Source organism: Anser cygnoides, chromosome 5 (assembly GCF_040182565.1).
Source record: "Anser cygnoides isolate HZ-2024a breed goose chromosome 5, Taihu_goose_T2T_genome, whole genome shotgun sequence".
Taxonomy (NCBI): Eukaryota; Metazoa; Chordata; class Aves; order Anseriformes; family Anatidae; genus Anser; species Anser cygnoides.
The window spans coordinates 12,276,581-12,304,542 of NC_089877.1; the positions used below are offsets into that span (position 1 = coordinate 12,276,581).

The 27,962-nt window shown below is 39.9% G+C and overlaps 1 protein-coding gene across 1 annotated transcript; it reads left to right on the forward strand.

Annotated features, from left to right (window-relative positions):
• Window positions 1-620: 620 nt before the first annotated feature.
• Window positions 621-16,579, forward strand: CSRP3 (cysteine and glycine rich protein 3). Its single transcript, XM_013177627.3, has 6 exons — window positions 621-732; window positions 7,522-7,653; window positions 12,217-12,385; window positions 13,868-14,003; window positions 14,754-14,847; window positions 15,926-16,579. The coding sequence occupies exons 2-6, from the start codon at window positions 7,542-7,544 to the stop codon at window positions 16,003-16,005; spliced, it is 591 nt and encodes a 196-aa protein (XP_013033081.1). The 5' UTR covers window positions 621-732; window positions 7,522-7,541; the 3' UTR covers window positions 16,006-16,579.
• The last annotated feature ends 11,383 nt before the right edge of the window (window positions 16,580-27,962 follow it).

A 27,962-nucleotide genomic window follows, 5' to 3' on the forward strand; every position in this document is an offset into this window, starting at 1 on the left:
TTTTTGCATTTCTCATACAGCTGTGGCATCATCCATTTCCTAGGGGCTCATTGAGGCACAGCAAATATATGTTATCAGTGATAAGACATGCTAAGCATCATGCATATTAACTAGCTATCTTAATGCCTAAAAAAAAGTAAAAATTAAAAAATGATAGAAGGACATCCCTGAACTCTAAAAGCTTAATCAGACAAACCATTTGTAGATATCAAGTTATGAACTGCTCAGCCGAAGGAAATTTTCTTTGGTTTAAAGCTGCTGAATCCCAGAGGGGTTCCTACAAACAGTTTTACATGTGAATAGCTATAGTTATGTTGGCAAATTATTTTTTGCAATGTGACCATTCATGACTAAATCCTCATTTTCAGGAAACACTATCTTATGTTTCACATTTAAGCAATGCAATAGCGACTACAAAACTTTAATCTTTATTTATGATCTATTAGACTGCATTTAGGAATGCCCTCTAGGTGTCATCTGAGGGGCTGCATTGTTGTCCACCTACTCACAAGTGGACATAAGAGAACAAAATGCCAGGCTTTTGTCAGAAGTTATTTTCAGCTCGATGATAGCAATGGCATTGCTCAGATCCCTGAAGCCCTCTCTCATTCCCCTCCCCTCCCAGCCTATAGGGCCAGCAGTGGTGGCCACTGCATTTAAAGAGTGCAGGAATCCTTCCAGTTCACATCCTTGGAGGCGTAAGAAACCAGGGAAAAACATCAAGCTACTCTGGTAAGTACGCTATATGGGGTTCTGCTGGTAAGGGTTTGGGTTTTTTTCCCCAACAGGTAGTAGAACTTGCTTATTGCTTAAGAAAACGTGTAGCGAGCCCTACAGAGCTGACAGCAGTATTTTAGGTTTGTAGTAGTCAACTGATAAGAGATTCGTCTGGGCTTCTCAGCCTACTTAGTAGCTACTGGTGTTACAAGAACAGGGCCGTGGAGATCCTTGTTAACGAGGCGCGTGTTGACTACGTGTGGGACCAGATAACAGAAGTTTCAGAAACTTTAAAAATGTTCCAAAACTACAGAATTGTGTTTTCCACAGGTAGTCCATGTACATATGCTTTCTAAAGCATAAAAATCTACCTGCTCTCAGACTTTCTCAGACAGAAGTATTCTAGAAAGAAAAAAAAAAACTCAGCGTATTTAACATCAGTCACTAATCGGTTTTATATCACACAAGAAATTTTCTATCCAAACTGGCTAAAAAGAAAAAGGAAAAAAAAAAAAAAAAACAAAAAAAAAAAAAAAAACAATGTGGAATGAAAGAATTCAGACACTTATCACACAAGCATTAAAGGGCAGCATGATCAGCAAGGTACTCAGAAGAGCCACAATCGTTAAAAAAAAAACAAAACATTACTTACTTTGAAAAGCTATCCATCTAAAGATCAAATTATCTCAAAGAATAAAGCCTTACATTTATATAAAATAATTGTGCCCAATCTCAATTATCATGGCAATGTTTTACAGCCTGTAACAGTTTTGCTTGCCACAAAAAGACTTAGTGCATGACTATGGGCATAGTGAAGGAAAGAAAGGAAAAGTGAAAGCTGATAGCAGAGGATTAGCTCTGGAAAAAGCAACATCTCATTTGTACAACGGGATGCAGCTTTCTACGTGAATCCACATGAATCAATGTGAAATGGTGAGCACGCGTGCAGGGGGCAGGAAGGGTTGGGGTTTAGGTTCCTTTTTAAAGTCACATCTAAGTACCTGGTTCTAGTGTTGGGGGTATCTTTTTTTTTTTTTTTTTGAAGGTATCAGCTTAAATTTCTCCAAAAGTGTGCATCGAGAAATTTTTAACAGTAATACAGCATTAATACGAGAGAAAATAGTAGATACTTAGGAAGGACACAGAGGTTAAAGCAGAAGTTTCAGGCACAGGACTTGGTATTTTTATATCTGCTTTGCCCATCATGTGCTTCATGTCATGTCACTTAAATTTCTTTGTTTCAAAAGCACTCATGGAACTCAGAGTGACCAGTGTCAATGAAAAAACCATGTCCATCTTCCCATTTCAGTGTGGAAGATCCCATCCCTTCATCTATACACGTTGGTTTACCACAGAAATAAAGGAAGAAATACTAGCCATCACGAGATCATGATGGAGGCTGATATTACACTTATATTACGCTAACTTATTACACTTATTAGGCTTATATTACACTAACTGACCTAAAATTTATGTGTATAAATCCATAGTCCATAGATATAGATATCTATATATAGAGATATCTATAGATACAGATATATAGATATAATCCATAGTCCACTGAATGCATCAGAATGTAAGAAATATGATTGTCAATATATAACAATATCACATCTTTCATTAAATGAGCTCACCCCTCAAATAGAAACATTTTCTCTATTGTAGATCTAGTCTTCTAAGACATATAGTGCTTTCCACAATGGATTAGATTTTGACCAAAACACCTTTGGGCGTTTTGGGATGCTGTGGCAAGAATTGTGCTTTACACTGCATACACATCAAGATAAAACAGAACATTTTGAGCGCTAGTTACAGAGAAAGAAAAAATCTGTAGTGGCATTTTATCACTACTTTCAAACAGAATTGAAATGCTTAAATTATTTTTAAAGCAAACAAACCTTTTGCCAATAAGGAATGCCACACAAAATAACAGTAAAACTGACAGAGAAAAAAAATCAACTAGAAACATCAAAAGAGATTAATCCTCCTTCAAAAGAGACACTATAGATAGAATTCAGTTGCCCTCGGTGCCATTTTAGATGTCCAAAAATACTCAAAACATTCCTATGAGGCCAACAGATACAAGACAAGGCTGGTGAGGGAACCAGGTTCGCTGGGGCGGCAGCCGGAGGCCCGGCAGGAACAGCACGCGATGTGCCGCAAGATCCCCAAGTATACATAACGGGATCCAGCTCTACCTTTTCTGTCAAGGCTATTCAAAGGTCTTCACAAAGGAAGCCGTGTATTTTTATCCCCATGGGGCTGGTGAGGTGAGTAGCACTAAGGAGGGCCGAATGAGTCAGTGGCGGTCACAGGACAGGGCAGCAGCAGCGCTGTGATTAGATACCAGACCCAAGTCCTGCCTGCACTGACATTTCCCACGGACTTCCACAGGGCAAAGAATTTCCAGCACAGCCTCAATACTTGCGTTTCAGCATAGACAGCGATTTAATTTGATATTATTATTCTTTGTTTCTTATAAAAGAAATCAGAATTCTTATGCTCCTAACCAAGTCTGGGCCAAACAGCTCTAGCTAGGACTAAACCAGAGATGCAAGGCACATCGCTCCTGCCAGCCATGGTTCAGCACCTACACCACAGCAGGATCAATGAAGTGATCGTGAAGACCTACGTTTCCCACTCTGTTTATCTGCTTAAAAGGCATCCTGTAGCATGTGGCACCCTGAGATAATCCTTCCAGCCACATAAATGATTTCTGCCATTCACACAGAAATTACTTGAGCTCTAGACTATCAAACACAGCAGCATTTAGAAGGGAAAACCTACTATTTTGCAAACAAACACCAAAATTACGCGCAACATCTTTCTTCACCTACACTGCACTGTCTATCACTATCTTCTGCTCCTCTAGGAAACTTCTAGGGCCACTACCTCATCCACTTCCTATTTAGATCAATGGATCTAAATATATTTTTGGATTATACTCTTATCAATAGTACTCTGATCAGTGACACACACTCTGTGACAGTCATGTTACATCCAGATTTGTACAGCATGCCTAATAGCCCAAGAGAAGACAACTCACATTTTTTTCATGCTTGTGAAGAGCACAGAAACACTTCAAAGGCTCCTTTGCTCTGAGGCAAGCCTATGTAGTGGTGTTACTATCTAAATAAAGTGATGCACGTATCCTTGGCTGCACATCCAATGTGTAATAAATTCTACTCCATGTAGTAGCTGCATTTTGAAATGGAATGATACAAGCTGCTGAATACTATTACAGCAAGACCAAGCACGCTCCTCCAGCTTAACAGTACCAGAAGTGCCTGCCAACAAGGAGTAACACTAGTACAGATCACCAAAAAGTAAAAATAAATCAATCAATAAATAAGGAGATACCATGTGGCTAGCAGTCCCTGTAAATTAATCAGATTAAGATGAAAGAATTCAGGGGATTTCAAATGAGTTTAGATACTGGCATCAAATGAAATTAAGTGGAATTAAGACTTTGGGTATATTTTTTGTATGGCAAATAGGAGGCAGAGTTCTATTTGCAGGTAATGCAGACAGATAGAATTTAATGGCTTGCAGTAATCCTGCTGCACAGGCAGCATCTGCAGGGAGGGCCACCGCAGTTCTGCATTCAGGGAGATGAACAAAGCAAGAACACAAAGACTGTGGAGTTGCCCTGGTCCCTCACCCAGCTATTAAGCCAGGCAGTGCAGACATCATGCCATCCACTGCCATTCTTATGCCAGAATCCTTACGGGAACATTTTTACCATGACTTCTGTCTCCTACAGCTTCCCATCAGGTGATGCCAAAAAAGCATGGAAAATGTGTATGCATGCCCAGTCATGGAACTATAATTAGCCTCAGGAGCAATGGTTCTTTTAAGAGCTCTAACCACAGCCTGTAACTATCAAGCATTATCAGACTTTCAGAGATTATTTTTTTCTTTCAGCTAATGATGTAATCAGAATTAGTTTCCAACAAGTGCCCTGTTGCCACAGTTTGAAATACTGTATGTGTCTCTGAAGGGAACTAAATCAGCAGAAGCAGTTTTACTCTGTCGGTAACTAGAGGTGCAAACCACACTCTCCCCAGGCAGCTACCAATGCTGCTCCAGCGGGTACAGGATTCAGCTGGCAACTTGAATCAAAGGAGATGCTGTGAATGCAAAAATCTTGTTTTAATTTTCAGTCACACACTGAATTTTCTGTCACTGCTCTTCCTTCTCTTAAAATCTTTGACAAGTATTACTTTAATTTTAAAAGAAAAAATAACACTGATACAAAAATACTTGAAAAAAGGGAGAACATAAAATGGCAGAGAAAAGATTTTACCGAAGTGAAATATTTCTCCCTATTCCCTTTTCTCCCATTTAAAAGAAATGGGAAAAAGATTTAAACAGCACTATTTCGTTAAAGCATTCCTGAGTAAGAGGGAAACAAATTTATAATCCATTCCTTGCATACAGTTATTCTTATTTATTTCAACTACATCAGACCTCTACATCGTATTTCTGCTTCTTTCTTGTTACATTACAAATAAACACAGAGGCAAGCTGAGCTTTCCTCTCTCTTATGCATCATTAGTGTTTTCTTGCTGTCAGAGCAGCAGGAGAACTGACAGGGTCTGAAATAATTTAATAGAGTAGTTGCTTTATGGCAGCTGAGGACTAGGTTGATCGGGCTAAGGAGCTGGTTCCACTAAGCCTAAATCAGAATCCCAAAGGAGAGACTGGGTCTTGCAGTAGGATATCAGATATGCTGTCTACCGCAGGTAACAGTCACAACAGCGAATGGGGGATTAAATGGGGTTAGGGATATATTAATAACCAGAGTACTACAGCGGATACGTTAGGATGTGCTAATATCTGGATTGTTATCAAACATTGATGGTTAAAATATGCCTACACTGCTGTTGCAGTGTTGCAGTGCTGTTGCTTCAGCATGAGCACACGCTCCTATGCTACAGTCCTATCTTGGTTTTGCCTGATACTGTTGCCTTTTACTCTAGTTGTGTGATTTTTAGCATCAGTAGCCAGAAAGAACTCCCTTCAGCTTCAGGTTAAGTTTGTAGAGCTGGCAGGTAGAAAATATTAATTTCATTCTGAAATTTAGCAGATATGGTACAGAAGTCACTAAGATTATGAGTAAACGGGATGTTAGAGTCATATGTACAGACACTGTTAAATGTTAGGGTATAATGCAAACTGTTTAAAGTAACAGCTACATTACATCACTGCTATGATAATTTCCCCTCTTACATGACATCAGGAGAAAAGTCTCAGGTGGCAGACTTGATTCAGTAGTGAAAATCCTTTTCTTATTTAAGAATATCTGACAGTGGATTTAATCAAATACAACTGGGACAAGCAGGCTTTGAAAGAACTATAATAAGAAAATGACTGGCTTTCCAAGAAGGACAAAGGAGGCCTGAGCCAGGAGCCTGGAACAACCTGATAATACGACGTGCAGATGACAAGATGACGTTCCAGTCTTTCCAGAAACGATGACTCAAACAAGAAAACAGAAGGGCAAACCGTAGGCTGTGGTCATTTCAGATGGGTGATAGCACAATTGTCAGGAAGGGCACTTACTGTGCCTGCAGTCAGGTGCTGTACGTTCAGCTCCAGGCTCTGTCACTGCCCTCCTACGTGACCTTGGGCAAGGCACTTCAATAGTAACTGCAACAGTAAGCACTACTGTCTTTCTCTCCCACCTTTAGATTTTAGCAACAATTGACAAAGGAAAGCACAGCTGTTATTACTTTGTAACAACTGTGCAGCAATAATCTTGCTGCACGGTGACCGTGTTTTATAAGGAACTCAGAAAAGAACAAATAACTTGTTTCTACTCCAGTGTCTTCTGAAATAACATCATACAGTTGTTCAACTTCAAGGTGGAATTTATCCAGCTATGCAATGGAGAACGTGACATCATCCTGACAGAGAAAATTGCCTATATATATATATATATATATATATATATATATATCACTGCGGAAGGTCATGCTTTAGAAATGCATAAATAGCACAATACAGTGTCTCTTCACAGAACCTACAGACAATATTATTCTGTAGAGAGTTTAAGGTCAAATTCTGTCCACAGTTTTGCTTTTCAACTCCCATAAAGCTTCAAAGCGTTTATTAGCCTCCACTAAAATTTGCCTCACAAAACCGTATCAGCAGAGATGAAAAGAAAGCAAGAACTGAAGGGAAAAGGCTGTGCTAGGATAGAGGGGAGGGCGGGACTGAAATCGAATGACTATTTGTTGTAAATACATCCTAGATTCACTTCTCCAGAAGAGGTAAGAATGACCCTATCATCTTTTTACCGAAACACCTCGCAATCATTTAACATATTTACCATGTATCGTATTTACATGATTCCAAGCTAAAGAACAACCTTATTTACAACAGTGTGTCACGCAGAGGACCGAGGCTGCCCCCCCAAAGCACCAGGCCAGTGTCCTCACCCCGCGATCAGTCTGCTGTGACATTCCTCCTACAGCACAGATACGCAGCGTGTCTCCTCCAAGAGCCATTACACCAGCCACGCACGGAAGGTCTCCCCAGGTCTGCCTTCCTACGCAGGACCTGGCACGCAGATCTGTGCTGACTCTCAGCTGCCATCTCACCTCTCTGCTACCAGATAATTTACAAGTGCTGCGGTACAATTCACCCGAGCAGATCCTGGCTTGGGGCCACCCTGCAATAGCAGTTCACTGGTGATGGTGTTGGGAACAATAAGGGGGGAAAAAAAAAATAAATCAAGCTGTTCTGTTTAAAATAACTCACTTTTTTCACTGCATTTATTTATGCAATTTGATTTTCTAGGTTGCCCTTCGCATACAAGGATGCCAAACTGGGGAGGTGGAGCCAAATGCGGTGCCTGCGAGAAGACAGTGTACCACGCTGAGGAAATTCAATGCAATGGAAGGAGTTTTCACAAGACATGCTTCCTCTGCAGTAAGCTGGGCTACACCATTTTAACTTCACACTATTTCCATAGCTCTGTAGGGGATCGTCACTTAAAGCTAGTAATTTATTTTGTATTAACTTGCATCCAAGCAGAAACACAATAAAGAAGCTTCATATTTGGCCTAACTCAACATGTTTGCCCATGGGACACCTATAGCAGGTCATAAACAGCCCAACCCACGTACAGGACAGTACCACAACCAGTGTCAGACCCAATTCCACACAGGGAAAGTTTTGTAAGGCTTATACATCTTCTGAGAAAACAAAGGAGAGAGCAGTCGCGCTAATCCTCCTACTTCAAGCACAGCACAGCAAGGCTGACTCTGGAATGACTCTCCTGAAACCTTAAGGATCCCATGGGGCCAAAGAAAATACTCCTACCATAAGCAGCCACACGTTGCACATACTGCCTGCAACCCTGGGGAGGGGAACGAGAGGAGGGAGCGAAGACTTGAGTGAGTTTGTTCAACTGCAGTGTGTTTTAACTAAATCTCTGTAGAAAGTCAGTTTTGAGTTGAGGGATCCTTGTCTGTAAGGATGATTAATCAGTTTACTCCCAGAGACAATAATCCACTAAAGATGAAAACTGGTTCCCCCACCACCACTGTTTTTTTTTTGGTTGGTTGGTTGGTTTTTTTTTTTTAAGTAACTGAAGGATAGAAAATGATTGCAACTTTTCAGAAACCGCAGTCAACTTTCTGAAAGACCAGTTTGCCACTCCACATCAGCTCTTAATCATCAAATTTCAGTTTTCTAAGCTTTTACCCCTGAGCAATGTCTCTCTCAGGATCTTGACTTCTTTTTTGTCAAGCATGATGGTTTTTGTTAGGGATTTTAGAGTGCTGCAGAAATATGGTAACTAGGTAAATCTTGAAGAAATCCTACTCTGTCCCACAATGTAGCATACTACAGGTTTCAAATTAAAAAGTCTAGAGGAACTACACAAACAGTGCTCTTGAGACAGAGGTATGTCTTATTAGGATATTACAGGAGATGAGTACTTTTATGATTAACCCTAAAAAAAATACACACGGAAAAGCTGAAAGATTATCTCTGGCATCAAAATCTCCCACCAACACCCTGCAAGTAACTCAGTCTTCTCCTTCCCCATATTTCTTACAGTCCCATTTCACTTACTGTTTTCCCCAAGCGTCTTCAATGTTCAGCAGACAGCATTCTCTGCAGATGAGTTAACACCTGAAAAATGAGAGAGAAGGTATCAATTCACCTCTGTTTGCCCTTTGTGAAGGGAGAAAACAATTTGATAAAAACTAAAGATTGCTAAATAATGTATTTTGCAGACAATTGAGATTTAGGACCTTTGCACTATGAAGTTCAGCACAATTGATACTACTGAATTTAGGTTTTTTACCCTCCTTTCCTGGATAGGTTGAAAATTTTCCTTTTCAGAAGTGAGGAAGTTTTTACACGCTTAGATGACAGTACAGCACTGTACAGAACCAGTTCAAAGGGCATACATGAGTCTTGTTTGCCCTTCTCCCTGACCCTGCAAGTGATGCCTTTGAATTCCCTCAAAAAATGTTGTAGTTAATTGACAGCCTTCAGCCAATTCTTACAGATGGTTAAAATCTTAGTTTGGTAAAAACTAGAGACTGTTTATTGCTTCCATGTGCTGCCTATAACAATTAGTATTATAGATCAGAGAAGCTACAGGGAGAGAAGCATGAATGTGTTAATTATGATAAAAGATTTAATTGACACTTATGCTTTATTCAACGATAGAAGTGATATGTGAAATATCAATGTCAAATGAATAGACTCTCCAGTGTCTAATAAAAATAAAAAGCTATCATTAACTATGACCCAACAGGACATGTTTCTTGTATGTGCATTCTCAGACATCTAATATTGAAACAAGTTTAAGATTCATTCTTAGCACAGCTGATTTTTTTTTTAAATGACTCACGATAAACAACATGCATTCATTAGGTCTGCTGTTTTTATTTTTTTGCCTATTGTACTCATGTGTGAACTAAATTATAGATAGGTTAGATACTAAAAAAAGTATTCCCAGCAGAAGTATGTCTAAGGTCAAAAATTAAAGATGCAGCTAAGCCCAGCTGGCATGTGAGAGGTATGTTAATTGGCTTTATGTTTCCCATGATTCACATACACTAGCTTTGGACCAGATAATTCAATATCGTGTATCATGTTCGTGGACTTTTCAATGAATCAGTTAAAGGATTTCGTTTCTCAAGACAAGAAAAACAGTCCTCTCTGTACCCACTCTTGGGTACAAAAAACAATTTAAATCCATGTAGTTGAGCATGTATTATATTTGACCTGACACATGAAAAACACTAGTATTTTTGGACCACAGAGTTAAATTTGGGCAAAATTACATGCAATTCAAACCAACCTGTTAAGACAGTAAAAATGAGATAAGCGGAACTATAAAATCCTGGTATCTGTACTCCATAGTTTTTCCCTACAGACAGTTTTTAAAACTTCTTTCCAACAAACCTTTCTCCTTGCCCAGATTGCTGTTTACGTACCTTGTTTCCCTGTCAGCTTTTGCTTAAAACACAGCTGTGATGGACATTTGGCAGGATCTCTCGCCATAAACCTGAAACTTCTTACTGCCAGCTTGCAAACAGTATCTGTTAGCAGATGACAGGTCTCAAAGTTATTTCAACAATAGCACTTCAAGGGCTTTTGCTCCATCTGTTGTGGTGAATTGATACTCTATCCTTACAGAGCCAGAAATAGAAACACTTTATCTACTGCTAGAGTTTCCATCATCCCTTAACTCCCGCAGCAAACATAATTATAATCCCAAAGCAGAAGAGACTGCAGCACAAAGTGATCAAGTTCACACATTTACAGAAGCCCCTCATTTCATTTCTGTTAATTAAACAAGTCCTTGCGAATTATATTCCCCTCTACACACTACAGTGATGGAAACAAAGCTCCAATATCACCTTAAATCCTTAAATTCTGACTTGAATGAATTTGAGAAAAACCTCACAGCAGGACAGTTAAACGTAGGGGGGAAAAAAAAGGACGAATCAAACACTCAGATAGCTTTACTAGAGGCTTGATCTTCCATCTAGTTTCAACACTCATGCAATTCACAGATTTGTGTTACTTACATGAGCTAAGCAACTGTTTTCCAAGCTATCAACTGGACACGCATGACTGGAGAGCCCTTTGCGGTATGTGCACTTGGTCAAAGGAAGTTGAAGAGAACATTATTTCCCTACACTACCCCACTCGCCTCCCCCAGTAACTACTGTTGACACACCAAACAATTTGTAAGAAGTCTTTTTTTTTTTTTTTAAAGTATACTACAATTTTTATTCATTTATTTATTTTTTTAATAGCCATTCATAACTGAAAGCTTCATCCTCTCTTGATGGGGTGGGGACTGTCTCACACTGAGTTTCCAAACCAGTGTGGCATACACAGTCACCAAGCACATGAAGACTGCCACTACTACTTTTTCCTTTCATTATTGTCCAAGTTTCCATGCATATACAGCAAGGAGATACGCTGGCCTGGTAACAGGATTTGGTCATAAAAAGACGATCAGATTTCAGATCAGCAAAGCACCCCAGAGAACCCAGATTTGTCTGCCTTACCTTCCATGCACATTTGCTGAGAGTAAGCATGCACAAGACTGAACTTAGCTATGTTTGTTAGCTCGAGGTGTGTTTCTCAAAACATAGATACTTGTCTACTGAGACCTCAAATAAGCAGCTGTTAGCACTCATTAACTTTTGATCCCTTCAGCTAGAGACTAGATTTAAAGTAGTGACATAGAGAGTATAACTTGCATTCCATTATGCGTGTGGTGCTCCTATGGCATCTTCTGTCCAAAAGTCTCTGAGACCTTTTCTGGTGAGCTAAGCCACGCAGTATTTCTCTATAACAAATACAACTAGCAGGAGGTCCTTTTGGTCTTAGAATCTGCATCATCATATTCTTGTCATCCTGGAGGAAGTTGAAAAAAATCAGGTATTTGGAGTCACTGCTTCCTCTGGCTCTACAGCCCAAAAAAATGCAATGAGATAAATAAATAATAATATATATATATATATATATTTATATATCCCGCTTGATTCTGACTGGACACTGCAAGCATGTTACGTTCTCTTTTTAAAACTTGCCAGCTTAAAATATGATGGGCTGACGTGAGAAAGCCGCTACAGACTCAGAGGAACTATTCTGAAAGGTGCAGATGCACAGTAGAATCGACACCCCTGCAACCTCTCCCTTGTTTTTAGGGTTTGGGACTTTGGGATGATTACCTCAGATCCATCTCTGGCCTCTCAGATCTAGAAAAATTGTCTTGACAAGTCCAAGATTCTTCTGGGGTTAGAGTGTAACTGGAGAGCACAAACATTGTGTGCATGAACAATTATGTTAGCAACAGCCCAGTGAAACTTTATACTACGCACTAATACCCCTATTTTTGTGTATTTTTTGAAGATGAACAAAAATAAACACTAATTGTAATTATTCTGAACCACAGTAATTCAACTTTGAATATGCAAATGTTTATCTGTGCCTCTCTTTTCCTGTTTTTAGTGGCTTGCAGAAAAGCTCTGGACAGCACCACAGTAGCAGCTCACGAATCTGAAATCTACTGCAAAACTTGCTATGGAAGAAAATATGGTCCCAAAGGTGTTGGCTTTGGACAAGGGGCAGGATGTCTCAGCACTGACACTGGGGATCATCTAGGCTTGAATCTGCAACAGTGAGTTAAATCCCACTGAGAGCACTGTCTGTTTTTCTGATACCACTTGTCACTTATTGGGGTATATATGGTACAGGGAGATATTTTATTCTGTTCCTAAAACAACACATGGTATGAGTGGCTGAACAGAACTTCCTACAATCTTTTCTTCAGTGGACACAGCAATGTACCATTTTTTAATAATTTTCAGTCTCTGTAAGCTCTCTTCATGAATTTTCTCCTCCTTCAATAGGCAGCAGCAGCCTTTTTATGTCAAGATGAACCTATGCTGCAATCACTGCAATTGTAATTTGCCATGAGTAGCACTGTGATAAAATCACATTCACCGTAGAATATGAGAATTTTCTTCATCTTATCAGAGGCTAAGATACAGTTAAGTTTTACTGTTACAGAAATAATCACAATACCACACACTGTTACTCCTCTCAATACAGAAATAATGTTTCTAAATCCTCCCTGTGGCTTGAACAATACTTGCAAGCACACCAAGAACATGACTGAACAAAGGGATTCCCATGGGATAGCATCTTCAAAAAGCCTCAGCTCCACGAAATTATGTCTGACAGCAGGTTTTTATAGCATTTTCCTATGGTTCTCAAAACTGCACATTTCAAAATAAAAAGTTTTCTTCTGCTATTACTATAAGGGAACTCATCAACAAATATGCTAGGCAGGTAATAAAAGCTCAAATACCATACTTAACTGTACCCCCATGTGAGATATGCACCCATTGTGGGCAGAGCTCTGTATCCAAGACTGTTATGTCCTGTAGGCTTAATGACCTGTTGCAGTCCAACAATCCGATAATTCACAAGTAGTTCTGTCAATGACTTTAAGCAAGCACAAGGACATAGAGCACAAAGTCCAGAAATATAAAGCAAAGCTATTAGAAATAGCAAAGCTATTTTTCTGATGCTTTTGACCCCGGGCCACCTGAGAAGCCTGGTTCCTTGTCAAAATGTTGCAGTGAATAAAAATAAAACAACAACAAAGAGCATGCAAAATTGAGTTTTTTTTTTTTTTTTCCCTCCCTTTCAAGATCTGTTCGCTACTGAGTACTAGCAGTTAGCCAGTTACAAGAAGTGGGGGTCTTCTGCTTCTTTTTCTCTTTTTGCCTCTCAACAAAAACAAAATTTATTTTTTACTTTCACTTTTCATTAAAAGTGGCTAGCATTAACTCCTTGTGCTCAGGCCAATACAGGAAATATCAGTGGCTACAATATCAGCTTTTCAACTATGCAATACAACAAAAGGTCTTTTCCAACCTAAATACTTCTGTGATTCTGTAACAATTCTGGTTTCTTTTTTTTTTTTTCTCTTTTGCATGTCCTAGACCTTTTATTTAATTTATTTAATTAATTTAAAATTTAGTATTTTTCTCCCTTACAAAACAAACAAAAACAAACACCATGACCTCATATTTCTAAAATGAAGATAGCATTTTAAGCAATATTTTAAAAACACTGAAAACTTCTGTTTTAGGGGATCACCAAAGCCTGCTCGCCCTTCTACACCAACTAACCCTTCAAAGTTTGCCAAAAAGATTGTCGATGTGGATAAATGTCCCCGCTGTGGCAAGTCAGTGTACGCTGCAGAGAAGATAATGGGGGGAGGAAAAGTAAGTAGTTACTAAAACACTAGGAAAAAAGCTTTTCAAATGCAGATAAACTATAGCTAATCATTCCCTGAAGTTTTTACTCAGTCTTGATGAAGAAAATATGAAGACGAATTAACAATTTGGTAAAGCCTGATGTAACGCCTATCAGGTTTAAAGTCATGTGCTGTTGCATAAGCCCGGACTTTCTGCATCTTGTTGATGTCTGTGGAACAACCCTTCCTTTCTGGCTACTGTACAGGCTGCCTCCTCTGCCACCATCATCCTACTAACATCTTTTGGAATAGTTATAATTCAAACATTTGTTTTTAGCGGCAAATGCAGCTAAAATTAAAGATTAAATTAATTAAAGATTAAAGATTAATTTAAAGATTATATTATTCTAAAGATTATATTAAAAAGATTATATTATTTTCTTTGACTAAAAAAAGAAAAGCCAGCATCCCGTGACATGCTGGCCCTCTGCTCTAAACTCTCACTAGAATATTACCTCTGCGCACGAAGGGAGAGGCCACTATCTAAAGCTCTCTGCTTTTTACCAGACCTCTATTAACAAGCAAGTTGCTAGGTAAGATGTTGAATAATAGTGGGATAATAAAGTGGGATAATCAATAAAAAAAAAATCTAGAAGGATGAAAAGTGGAAGCCTTAAGAGCAAGAAGACAGTTTTAGGCTAAAGCAACTGTTATTTGTTTGTTGCATCTGCTAGCTGTGCATTTGCTGTAACACAATGAATTGTCTTCATTTCCTCAGCCTTGGCATAAGACATGCTTCCGCTGTGCTATTTGTGGAAAGAGTTTAGAATCTACCAATGTTACAGACAAAGATGGAGAGCTCTACTGTAAAGGTAAGGATTGCAATGACCTCAACTGGGTTATCGAGTCAGCGTAAGATTATTCCTTTTAGACCTAGTATTGCCATCAAGATTTACTGCTGCATGTTTAACAACTACATGAATTTTCATTTTATTTTTTTAACAACTTTCCAAAAACAAAGGAAGAACTATGGCAAAATTGCAGTTGCATCTTCTGCTATGAACATTTAAATTTTAAATTTGTAATTTTTCTACAAAAACACCCTCTCTGATCCATCCTCAGACCTCCTAACAGGAACACTAGCCATACCTGCTGGGCAAATTTTTGTACCTACACAATCTCACTTGCTCATTAAAAAACAAAATAAACAAAAAAAAAAACAACTAAATCACAAATATACAGATAGATCTTTGAAGGTCATGATCCCAATTGGAATTCTTGCCAGGAAGAATTAAAAGATACTTCTGCTATATTGGTTGTAGAGAAGATAATGCGTTCATGCTAAATTATACATCCAGATATTCTTCTCAGATCAACAAAGCTTGCAGATTTCACTTAACTATGTGAAACAGCTTAAGGAGCAAAGTATGCCAAGTTTTCATATCCTAGGCTAAACTCTATAGAGAGTTCTAAAAAATATTTAAGTTGGGCACAGGCTGACAACAGGATGTTGTCAAATAGGCATATTTTGAGAAATATGCTGACCATTATTACTTAAACCGAATTGTGATAAATAAACATGCATACACTTAGCAATACACAGTTAACGAGGCATTGCTTAAACTACCATCAAAAGCTGGCTGGACTACATTCTAGTTCTTTTAACCCCCTCTGAAAATTGTCTGTATGGATGGGAAAGCAGTTTTAAAGAAAACATTAGTTAAATCTTGAATACATACTGTTTCTGACTTTTTTGGAGAAGCTCAGATATGACACTTCCATTTAAGTCAAATATGTTTCACTGTTAGACTCTGTTGGCACTATCAAGAAAGACACTCACATTTCCTTCTTTTTACTAACTTATATTTGGAAGTAGTACTAAAGACACAAGTCCTTTACCTCGACATGAAAACATTCCTAATATTATTTACCCTCCTCCTTCTTTTGCAGTTTGCTATGCAAAAAATTTTGGTCCCAAAGGAATTGGTTTTGGTGGCCTCACTCAAGCGGAAAAGAAAGAATGCGAATGAGAAGTGGATGCAACAGAGTCTGCTGTTGATGTTAGCAGATAACAGTTGACAAGGAAAACAAAAACATCACATATCGCTAATAAACTAGGGCATTTGTTTAATATTCTCCACCTTGCAGAAAAAGCTTGCAAACTTGTATCTTAAGAAATTCTTAGAATAGCCTAAAAAAAGTTACAGTGATAAAGTTAGATTTACGTTTAGAGCAAATAAAAACAAAAAATTCTGTTCAAGGAACATTATTGTTTCTTAAACTACTATTTACCACATTTTAGTCTGAATTTTGAAAGACTCAGTATACGGTCCCATTAAGACAGAGATATCTTATGGATCACAGAGTGGTAAAGGTCAGAGTGTTCTGACTTAGGCCAGTTTCCTAGTGGTGTTTTGAACATTTTGATGTTATTTGTATTACGGCAAAATAGATGTTACTCACTTTGAGACGATTAAAAAGTATCTGAAATTCTCTTTCAAAGGGAGCTATTTCTGAAGAAATAGTAAGTTTTCTTAGAATACAGTGCTGTCAGTTTTGTTATTGTATGTTTTCAAGCTACAATAAAGTACTCATATTGCTTCACATTTTTGTTTATTTCAATTTGCTTGTGCTTTATGTTCCAAAATGTCACAGATCAATGCATTTCACTGAGATGAATTAAACCCTCCATTTCATAACTGCAAGAATTCTGTCTTGTTACTCTGCTTTACTCTACATTGTCAGTTCTAGACAGTATTTACCTTTCATTTTCTGATCTTGATCTGTTTCTCTGCTAGTTTTCATTACTGTTTTGACCTCTATTCAAACACACTCGAAGAAAGCAGAAATACTCACAGATTAAATATTTATGCTGATAATTGTAAGGCATGAACTTTTTTTTTTTTCCCAAGCTGGGAGAAAAAAAAAGACATTGTAATGGGCTAGTTGGAGAACTGAGATACTTCATGAGATATTCCTTATTCCTGTATAATGAACTTATTTAATTTACCTCTTAAATCTGTCTAATCCTACCTCTCTTCTTGAAAATCAGGTACTGAACTCCCAAAGCAGTGGAGAGAAACAGATTTCATTTGAGCCTCTACATCCAGATATCAATATATGCAGATATCAGAACACAGCAATTTTTAGGAAGAGTTCCAAAACTCATGATAGGGATAGAAAAACACTCAAAAATAACAAAAATGTTCAGAAGGCATTTGAATTTTTGCAGCGGAAGTTTTCAGTGATGGTGATGAACATTCCAGGTTTTTGAGGGGTAAAGAAGACAGTGGTCAGAAAATACACAAGAATTTCGATGTTATCCTATAATGACTGTAAAAATGTTTCTACGAGATCCGAGTAGTAAATACTCGATAAAGGCCTTTTTGACAAATATTTTAACTTCATGAAACACAAAGAGATTAAATATTTTTATAGCATAAGTACTTTTATTGCTTCACAGTCTGTTTTTTTTTCCCACTATTCACACAAAAGGATTCTTGGTATCATCTGCAAATTTTGTGCTCCTGATTCTTTGAAAGACAAAATAATGAGGTAGAGCAAACTATTTCCATAGCTCCCCTGTTACTGAGAAAAACCTCAAAAATATTTACACTGGATCCAACCAACTGAAACTAACCAATCGAATTGAACTAAATTAAACCACTGAAACCCATTTTGCCCATCCACAATGTGCCTGACTCACTTCTGTTAAAAGCAGAAAGAGATGAGAACTATTTTCCTACACTTCCATTCTAGATACTGCATGTTAATTCTAATATACAACCATGAGAGTTCTTTCAGAAGGTAACTGGCTAAATTCTTCCAGGTTTCAGCTAACAGTTTTCTATGAATAAATACTTTGTATAAGCTCTCTTCCCAGGAGTCTTTCTGAGACAGTGGAGCTCGGATTTTCTACATGCATTGGAGAACTGCAATTTCTTTGCCTATTACTAGCTGAAGGAGAAAGACAATTTAAAGAGAATGCTTTAGCTAACCAAGAGGCCCTTTCTTCGCCTTGTGAGTAAACAGAATTGCTGGAGAAAGAAAAGATAAAGAGACCTTACTTATTCTAATGATATCTCAAATCACAGGAATGAGGGAGAGCTGTGTTCATGGTTTTAATTTTTGTGAAAGTAAAAAATTTATGATTAAGAAATAAATTGCTATGCTTGTGCTATAGTGGTGCTAGATTTAGCTGCAAAGCAGCTCCCACAACCAAAAAGACCACAAGGGAACATCTGACTCACTATCTGCAATATCACTAACATCTAACACTAATCAAGTGGACTGACTCATTCTTTGGAATGGTTTCAAGGTGCTTACCGTGCTCTTCTAGCAACTTAGAGAACTTAAGTACTGACTTTACTTCCCAGGACCTAGCGCCTAAGCATCATGATAAACAGGTCTGAGGTAGGTGCTTAAGGTAGATACATCAGACTGGAACCTTGGCACGAATGATAGACCATGAGATTGTCAGACCTTCAAACATTTTGGAAATTATCACAGGTTTAGGCAGAAAGTGACAATCCATGTTTTTATACTTCAGTTTATAGCTTTCTGTCTTTAAAATCTTTTATGGCATAATCTTTTTATGACTATTTGCTTCTACATCTTAGCATTGTCCAGATGCCCCCACACTCACCTCCACTGAGAGCATCTTTCCCAAGCTGAACAAGAGAGGGCGCACACTGAGTTCAGGGGCTTTGCAGAATCAGTTGGGTTTAGCATGGTGCTGGTTGTGCAAATGATTCTACCAGATAGCAGGTAATCCTTGCAGGAAAAGTCAAAGACCAGGGATTCAAATTCGAACAATATCAGCGATTCCATCACTATTTATTCACCTGTTACTGAATGCTGCACTGCACTTTCCTCACAAGTAGTGCTGCCTGAAAGTAGTGACACTCCCATTCATTGCTTTGACCAGATTAGCCCCAGAGAACATTCTCACAGTGAGGCAATTACCTTCAGAATATTTATCACAATGATCTGCAGCAGATGATTCCATTTAGGCTTCCTGAAGACAGAGCAGCATCCCAGATCATGCTGGAACCAGTCCACCTGGAACTAGAAGACAAAAGGATCACCAGAGAAACTGAATCACAGCAGCGTTGTATTAATTTGCTCCTGAGAGCCTCTGTAACTCCACAACATTAGTTCTTCTCCCTTCTGCTTTGAGGAAGAAACACTACTCAGCACTGAGCAGGTAGGACTGCAAGAACTTCCTTCCTGGCTGCTGTCCATCAAAGCTGCTCAATGCCAGATATGGATTTTATTGTAGCAGCAAAGTGTCTTTACAATTAATATGACTGTTTGTGGTGGTTTTGCTCAGGTGGGCAGCCAAGTTACTCCATGGGCTGCAGGGGGACAGCCTGCTTCACCATGGGCCTCACCACAGGCTGCAGGGGACTTCTGCTCCGGCACCTGGAGCACCTCTCCCCCTCCTTCTTCACTGACCTTGGTGCCTGCAAGGCTGTTCCTCACTCCTCTCTCTCTCCCAGCTGCTGTGTAGCAGCGTTTTTTTTCCCCGTCTTAAACATGCTCTTGCAGAGGCGCAAACAGCATCGCTTATTGGCTCAGCTCTGGTCAGCAGCGGGGCCCTTACCTAACATGGAGCAGCTTCTAGACTCTTCTCACAGAAGCCACCCCTATGGCCCCCTGCTACCAAAACCTTGCCACATAAACCCACCACATTCCACACCTCCCCTCTGTGAACAGCATATTTAAGAATAATCACAATATACTCTTACTTTACAGTCATCACAATCGTCACAAACTTCACTTACATCAAAAAGAAAAAGAATTCCTGCACCAAAATAAGCATAACATCATCACAACACCGATGAAGTGGACAATTTACACACACTCCACCCCTTGTCCCTTCACCACACTACCATGAAACATATTCCTCACAAGTACTGCTTTCTTAAATTCCTCACAACTATTACATTTATAAAATCATCCAGTCCATGTTTTGCCTGTTATTTCTCTCAACTATCATCCTTATCTCAAATTCCTCGAGCCCCACTTTGGGCACCAAAAAGGACTGTGGTGGTTTTACTCGGGTGGGTGGCTGAGTTTCACCACAGCTGCTCTCTCACTCCCCCTCCTCAAAGGGAAAGGGAAGAAAATACAATGCAAAGGGCTCAAGGGTTGAGATAAGGACAGGGAGATCACTCAACAATTACTGTAACGGGCAAAACAGACTCAGCGTAGGGAGACAGTAAGATTTATTGCATATTACTAACAAGCTAGAGAAGTGAGAAATAAAGGAAAGAAATCAAAAACGCCTTCCCCCCTTCTGCCCTCTTCCAGCTCCTCCCCCCCAAGCAATGCAGGGGAACAGGCAATGGGGGCCGCGGTCAGTCCCTTACGTTTCGTCTCCGCCGCTCCTTCATGGTCACTGTCGTCCCCTGTGCTGTGGGGTCCCTCCCACGGGATGCCGTCCTTGCCGAACTGATCCGGCATGGGCTGCCCACAGGCAGCAGCTCTTCAAGAACTGCTCCAGATACGGGTCCGTACCACGGGGTCCAACCCCAGCGGCAAACTGCTCCAACCTGGGTCCCCCACGGGCAGCAGCTCCTGCCAGCTCACCTGCTCCTGCGTGGGCTCCTCTCCACGGGCTACAGGTCCGGCCCGGAATCTGCTCCGGCAGGGGTCTCCATAGGCCACAGCCTCCGTCAGTGCAGGTCCACCTGCTCCACCGTGGTCTCCTCCATGGGCTGCAGAGTGGAACCCTGCTCCACCATGGTACTCCATGGGCTGCAGGGGGACAGCCTGCTTCACCATGGTCCTCACCACAGGGCACAGGGGACTTCTGCTCCTGCGCCTGGAGCACCTCTCCCCCTCCTTCTTCACTGACCTTGGTGCCTGCAAGGCTGTTCCTCACTCCTCTCACTCTCTCCCAGCTGCTGTGTAGCAGCGTTTTTTTTTCCCTGTCTTAAATATGCTCTCACAGAGGCGCAAACAACATCGCTTATTGGCTCAGCTCTGGTCAGCAGCGGGGCCCGTATCTAACATGGGGCAGCTTCTGGATTCTTTTCACAGAAGCCACCCCTATGGCCCCCTGCTACCAAAACCTTGCCACATAAACCCACTACACTGTTACGGCCTATGTCTATGACTGCCACAGTAAATATATATAATTTCCATGTAACCATCTAGAAAGTGTAAGACTTTCTAAACCCAGAGCTTCCACTCGTTTCATGAATGGCTGGGCAAATGTAGGGTTTCAGCACTACTAAGACTTGCTTAGAAGCAAGACTTTCCTTAGAAGGCTTCAGCCAGCAGCCCTGCCCTATGGATAGGACTCAGGAACAGGAAAACACTTCAGTGAATGACATATCTCTTTGCCGTGCTTAGAATACAATGATGTTTTTGAAATCCTGTCTTTATTACACTATGGCCAAAGAAAATGTACGTTGAAGTTCCATACACAGCAGGAATAACTGGTTCTCTCTTACAGTTCCCTGTTTTCAGAATAATTGGTATTCTGGGCAACTGAATTACACCAGTGACACAAACTGATCTGTTCAAGAACCACTCACAGTACCAGTTTCAAAATGAAATACAAAATATGGAATAATAAGAATAATGATAAGAAAAAAAACACAGGAAACTCCAGATAAGCCACAGCTCTTAATTCATCTCCTCAATGAATGTTCCAGAAGAAAAGTGAAGACACTGACCGTACTCCTTTATCTTCCAGAAAGAGTAGATACTGCAAAACCCTCAGTGTCTGACCACCCACGCTCATGCTTATTTTAGCTCTGATAATAAATGGTGATGAACTGTTAGTCAGGACAAAAACAAATCTGCACACTTCTGGAAAGGAACAGAATTTTCCTTGGGCAGTCTGTCACTCCTCTTGACTCTCTGTTCAGACAAGGCCCATCTTTGAGCTCTTTAGTCTAGAAGTCAGAGAAAGGTGCAATTTTGAACACGTAAGCTTTCTACAGACACCTAGTGGCCATTTGTCAAGGTGAATAATCAGAAACCCTGTCATGACTCAGAGGTCTAGGGAAATCTTTCTGTTATGTTTCTGTGCTTCTTATCCCACAGTTTTTTGTACATTTTTATGTAGGTTCGTCTTCCCAGGAACTCTAAAACTGAATAAAGCACTAAGTATACAGTAGCTTAAAAAAGGAGCCAGAAGCCTTTTATGCGTAAGTTCATATACACAATTTCAGTATTATAGACCTGTATCTGAGAAATGAAAGTTTTTCCATCCTGCAACATGCTGATTATCCTCTCTGCTCTTAGGTTCTGATTAACATCTTATGAGAGATTAACTTTTAGGAAATCACCTGCAATGTCCCTGACCCCCAACATCTGACATCAGTGTAATGCTCTGCAAAGCATATTGTCTATATTTGCAAAGTAATGCATATAGAGGAAGATAATTTGCACCATATATATACAATTATGAACTGTATTGACCAAAATTTTGAGACATCTTCCAGTTCTGCTTTTATGTAAAAGTATGTATTTCTCAGAATATATGAACAATGGATTTAGCAGCATTTTAAAAACAAAGAGAATAATAAGGATTAGCTGAATTAAAAAAAAAATAAATCAAAAATAAGAATGTCATCAAGATGAAATAAATCCATAGTGCTGAATGACTGCATGTAGTTCTGGTCCTTCTGTCTTCAAAAGAATGTAGTATAACTATACAAAGGAAATAAAGATGGTGAAAGCTCTGAAACAGCTGTCTTACTAGAAGACTACCTTGGAAAAGGGGTAACAGGTAAAAGAGTTTTGAAATTCATGACTAGCATTGAGAAAAGGATGGAATTATATTCACAATTTCATAACACAAGAATAAAATGATCAGGAATAGGGTTTAAAATGTACAAAAGTAATAGTGAGGCATGATGAGGACAAAACAGATTGTACTATTATTGTAGCAGGGAATACCACAAGATCAAAGGTCATTCTTTGAACCCATTCATACCAGACAAATTCACTGTTGATAACACCTATGTGTGTATATAAAGCATGATAATCTAAACACAGTCTTGAGCTAGAGTTCCCTAGCAGTGGTGGCTGTAGATGCTGGGAGGGCACAGCCGGGGGGGGGGGGGGGGGTCAGTGTGTGGAACATTCTAAATGTTCTGTATTCCTACAATCATCCTGCAGAAGTCCAGTAATGGAAACTGCAGGAGACAGCAACACAGATCACCAAAATGGCTTGGTTTGTCTGGACTTATGTTGTTAGGCTGGACAGCCTCAATGTTTGTCCCTATTGCTGCAGCAAGCTCATTACAGCATGGCACAAAACATCAGCTGAAAGAGTTGTGTACATTTAAAATTGGCACATTAATCTTTAACAACACAGTTTTCATCGAAATAATTTTAGCATGGGCAGCATGCTTAACTCTTTTTAGAGAAGACTGCAGTGAGCTGTTATACACAAGTTTTACTTGAAAAGAATGACAGGGAAGATTACAGGCTGGTGAGAGAGGTGACAGAGGCTGGTGGGCAAGAATGGTGCCCCTTCTTCAGTCAACTCTTGATGCAGCACTGTTTGCAATCTCACATCATCCTATACAGATTCTGCACAGTGGAAAAACAACCTGCACTTTAGATCAGTGCTTTATCTGCCAGCCTGTGAACCTGCCAGAGAGCTGGAGAAGAAAACAAAGGAGACCCGTAAGTTTTTCTTCATTTGAGAACACTAGGTATTTTTCTGCCTCCATTTCAACTAGGGTGAAAAAAATGATTTGTGAGTAATATATGCTCTGATCCATTTTGGTCTATGAGTTAGGAAGTGCTATCCTATTTTACAAACTGAAAACTGAGGAATAACCAACTTTCTTGAAGTTAGAAAGTCTTTCATAATGAGAAATAAATCTGGGTTTCCGTACTATAAGTTTATGTCCTAATTCTGGTCATGCATTTACTACACACGACAATTCAGAAATTCAGTATCAACTCTTAGCAAATAGTCTAATTAAAATTTATTATTTCTGTCAGTGACAAACAAATTAGAGAAATCCTGTAAATCAAAGGTTTTTTGCAGATAATTCTGGAAAATCTACTTTCAGATAATTATTTGTGGAATTTTTCCTCATCTTATGCAGCCAAATGTCATTCTATTGATTTCTTGGTCATTTTTCCTGTATTTTCCTTCTTTTTCTCCATCCTTTGAAATAGACACTTCATCAAGACTCTGTTTTCCTTCACCCACTTGTACAAAAAAAAAAAGTCCTTTCCTGTGCCAGGAAAATATTGGAGTCAACAAATATGGAATGTCTCTGCCTATACACAGTCAGTAATCATGGTTTTCACTGTCAACACACTGCGGGTGCAGTATCCAGCAAACCACTGTTGTTACTTAGACAAATTAAGTTTGGGAACTTTAAGATAATAATCCTTTATATTAACAATGTATATAGTACTACATCTCTGAATTTGTTTAGACTCAGATCCCATCTAGAGGGTCGTGTAATGTCTGTCTATATTGCATAACCAAAAAAATAAAAAAGACTGAAACACATCCTTTCCCAATTTGAAAGCAGAAGCTTTCTCTGCCTGTATTACCCAGGCCACCAAACAAATTTCGGAGTTCTCTGGAAAAGCCCAGATAGCTAGCAAAAGCCACAACAGGCATGTTTACCCAGAGACAGTATTGAGAAATCAATTAAAGTGCATTTGCAGCATACTCAGCATTCTGCAACAACTTCCCACACACCTGCCAAAACCTATGCCGTACTCATCTGGAAGCTCATACGCAACAGACAACACACCATGATTTCCATGTCTTTTTCTTTAAAGACATGGATGGTATCACCTATCTTCAGACAGTAATATAGATCCATCTTTCCTAGATGTGAAATTCTATGTTTGGCTGTGCCAAGGCAGTTCTTTTGCTTGTAGTCAGCTTCCTGGATAATCCAGGTTGCACCGTATCTGTGATTTACCCTTCTTATTTACAGAATTTACTTATTTACTCTCCCAAACTTTATTAATAAAAATAACTGACAGTACTTACTGGAACTAATAAATAGTATGGGTCTAAGAAGCAACCCTGATGGAGCTCATTAAGCTCTGTGGAAATGAGGACAATTTCTGGTGCCAATTACATTATGGAAATTTTTCATCCTGCTGTTCTGGAATATTTAATGGATTTTGTGATTATATTGTACCATTGTAGTAACCAAGGACACATCTGTAAAATGCACTGAAGCACTGCACATGTATTTAAAATAGATAAAAATCAGTAGCAAAAAGATTTTTACCTTGGTGAAGCACCAGAGTAACACAGTCACACCATTCCTGTGTTGAATTGGGTGGCTATAACACTCTGCCTGGAATTAGGGCAGGCCTGGGCCCTGACCTCTGCTGCATAAGCTAGGTATGCCATCGTACTGCTGCCCTGTGCTGGCTGGGGCTGTGGTGTAGCTCATCTAGTTCCAAAAACTTCTTCCATGGGCAGGAATATATTGCCCCAGATCAGGCTGCCCAAAGCCCCACTCTTGAACACTTCCAGGGAAGGAGCATCCACAGCTTCTCAGGGCGACCTGTTCCAACATCTCACCACCCTCCAAGTGAAGAATTTCTTCCTGATGTCTAATCTAAATCTACCTCCATTTAGTTGAAAACCATTATCACTTGTCCTGTTGTTACCTGCCCTGATAAAGAGTCTCCATCTTTCTTATAAGCCCCTTTACTTACTGAAAGGCTGCAGTAAGGTCTCCCTGGAACTTCCTCTTCTCCAGGCTAAACAAGCCCAGTTCTCTCAGCCCTTCTTTGTAGAACAGGTGCTCCAGCCCTCTCGTCATTTCTGGGGCCCTCCTGTGCAGGGCTGCTCTCAATCCATTCATCCCCCAGTCTATACTGATGCTTGGGAATGCCCCAGCCCAGGTGCGGGAGCTTGGTCTTGGTCTTGAACTTCATGAGCTTCACGTGGACCCACTTTTCAAGCCTGACTAAGCCACTCTGGATGGCATCCCTTCCTTCTATCCTGTCAACTGTACCTCTCAGCTTGGTGTCATCTGCAAACTTGCTGAGGGTGCACTCGATCCTCCTGTCTGCATCATTAATAAAGATATTGATGTTGGAGTAACATGAGATATGCATGGAAACATATATGTGATAAATTTGATACAGAAGCAGATGTTAAATCTAGATAGAGTGGTTAGTTACTTATTAGTTGACTTTGGACAGCTGTAGAGTTAAATGTTTGACAGAAAGCAAAATTACTTACACTGTTTCTGGCTCAATAAGAAAAGCTAATTAGATTTGAACAGACAAGCTGTTCCATGACTCAAATTTTTTTTTGCTGTTAGGAAAAAAGTGTGGCTCACACTCTGTAAGAGAGAAGATATCCTGAGTAAAAAGAGCCCCCCTTTTTTCTTGTCCTTCACTTCACTTTCTGCTGATGTTCACAGTGCTGTTGATAACCATGGAAGGACCCAAGGAGTGGTTTCTGGAATGAGGACAGGAAGTCTTCAGAAGAAAAGAAAAAAAAACTGTATTGAAGTTGCTCTGCTTTCTCTCTTCATTAGTCTTACCCCTGTCTTCCTTTCGCATCATTCTGGGACTACTGTTCTCTCTTACTTGCCTTATATCAGTGTTGCACTGTATTAAAGATAGCAGTCACCGTTTCTTACGAAACCACAACCAGAGCTCATAGGCATTAAGGAGTCAATATTTTCTGCTAAGGCATTAAGGAGTCTGATATTTTCTCTTGTTTTTTGACTGCCCCTTTATCTTATGGACACTTCACTTACCTGATGCTGTGACTTGTTCTCAGTGCGGACATGAGCTTAAATAAGAGAGATAATTAGGAAGGATCAGAAAAGCAAAATGGATTGCATTTCTCACCAGTGGCTGATTCTCGTCAAACTGAGTTTAAGATATCCATTGGAAAGGTTTTGTGGTTTAACCTGGCAGGCAGCTAAGCACCACGCAGCCATTAACTCAGTTCTTCACAGTGGGATGGGAGAAAGAATCAGGAAATAACTAAATAAATAAAAAGGTAAAACTCTTAGGCTGAGATAAAGACGGTTTTTAGACAGTTTAATAGAACTGAAAAGGAAGGGAAAACAGTAATTACTAAAGAATATACAAAGCAAGTGATGCACAGTGCAGTTGCTCACCGCCCACTGACCAGCCTGTCCCCGAGCAGCAGCTGCGCCTCTGCCCAGCCAACTCCCCCAGTTTTATTGTTCAGCATTATGCTATATGGTATGGGATATCCCTGTGGCCAGTTTGGGGTCAGCTGTCCTGGTTCTGTCCCCTCACAGCTTCTCGTGCACCCCTAGACACCTCACTGGCAGCAGAGCATGAGAAGCTGAAAAGCCCTTGACTTAGCGTAAGCACGGCTCTGCAACAGCTAAAGCATGTTATCAGAATTATTCTCAACCTAATCCATACCTTGCCAGCTACTACAAAGAAAATTAACTCCATCCCAACTGAAACCAGGACAAAGGGTGTTGTTCTTTTTATATTTTAGGAGAAATAGGGCTCTGTATTTCAGCAATGAGCCACGCAGACACGATTCTGCATGGGAGCACTCCGAGGAAGTAGTCAGGGGCACTCCGTGTACCTCCATGTGCTTTTTACCAGAGCCTGTGTCCATCACTGAGGGCTCCTTTTTCTATAGCTGCGTAGGATTTTGAGTAGTGCGAGGAAAGGAGCAGGTACTACACTGAAACAAGGGAGGTCCTGACAGAAGTTTTCACGCCGCCCACAAAGCCTGCTGAGTCTGCCCCTGCAGGTTTTCCAGCCCCATCTGAACGAAGCACTAAACTAAGCAACCTTGCCTGAACTCAGCGATGACACTGTTTTGGGAAGGAGGTCAGACTAGAAGACTTCCTAATGTCCATTTTAACAAAAATGATTCTATGATTCGGAATGGTCCTGAGCCCCTGTTGTCCGCAAGGAATAGAAAAATACTGCCTTTGGCATCCATACAGGATACGTTTGGACTGTCCACAGAGATCACCTTCAGCAGAAGTTAGCAACACCTCTTATATGT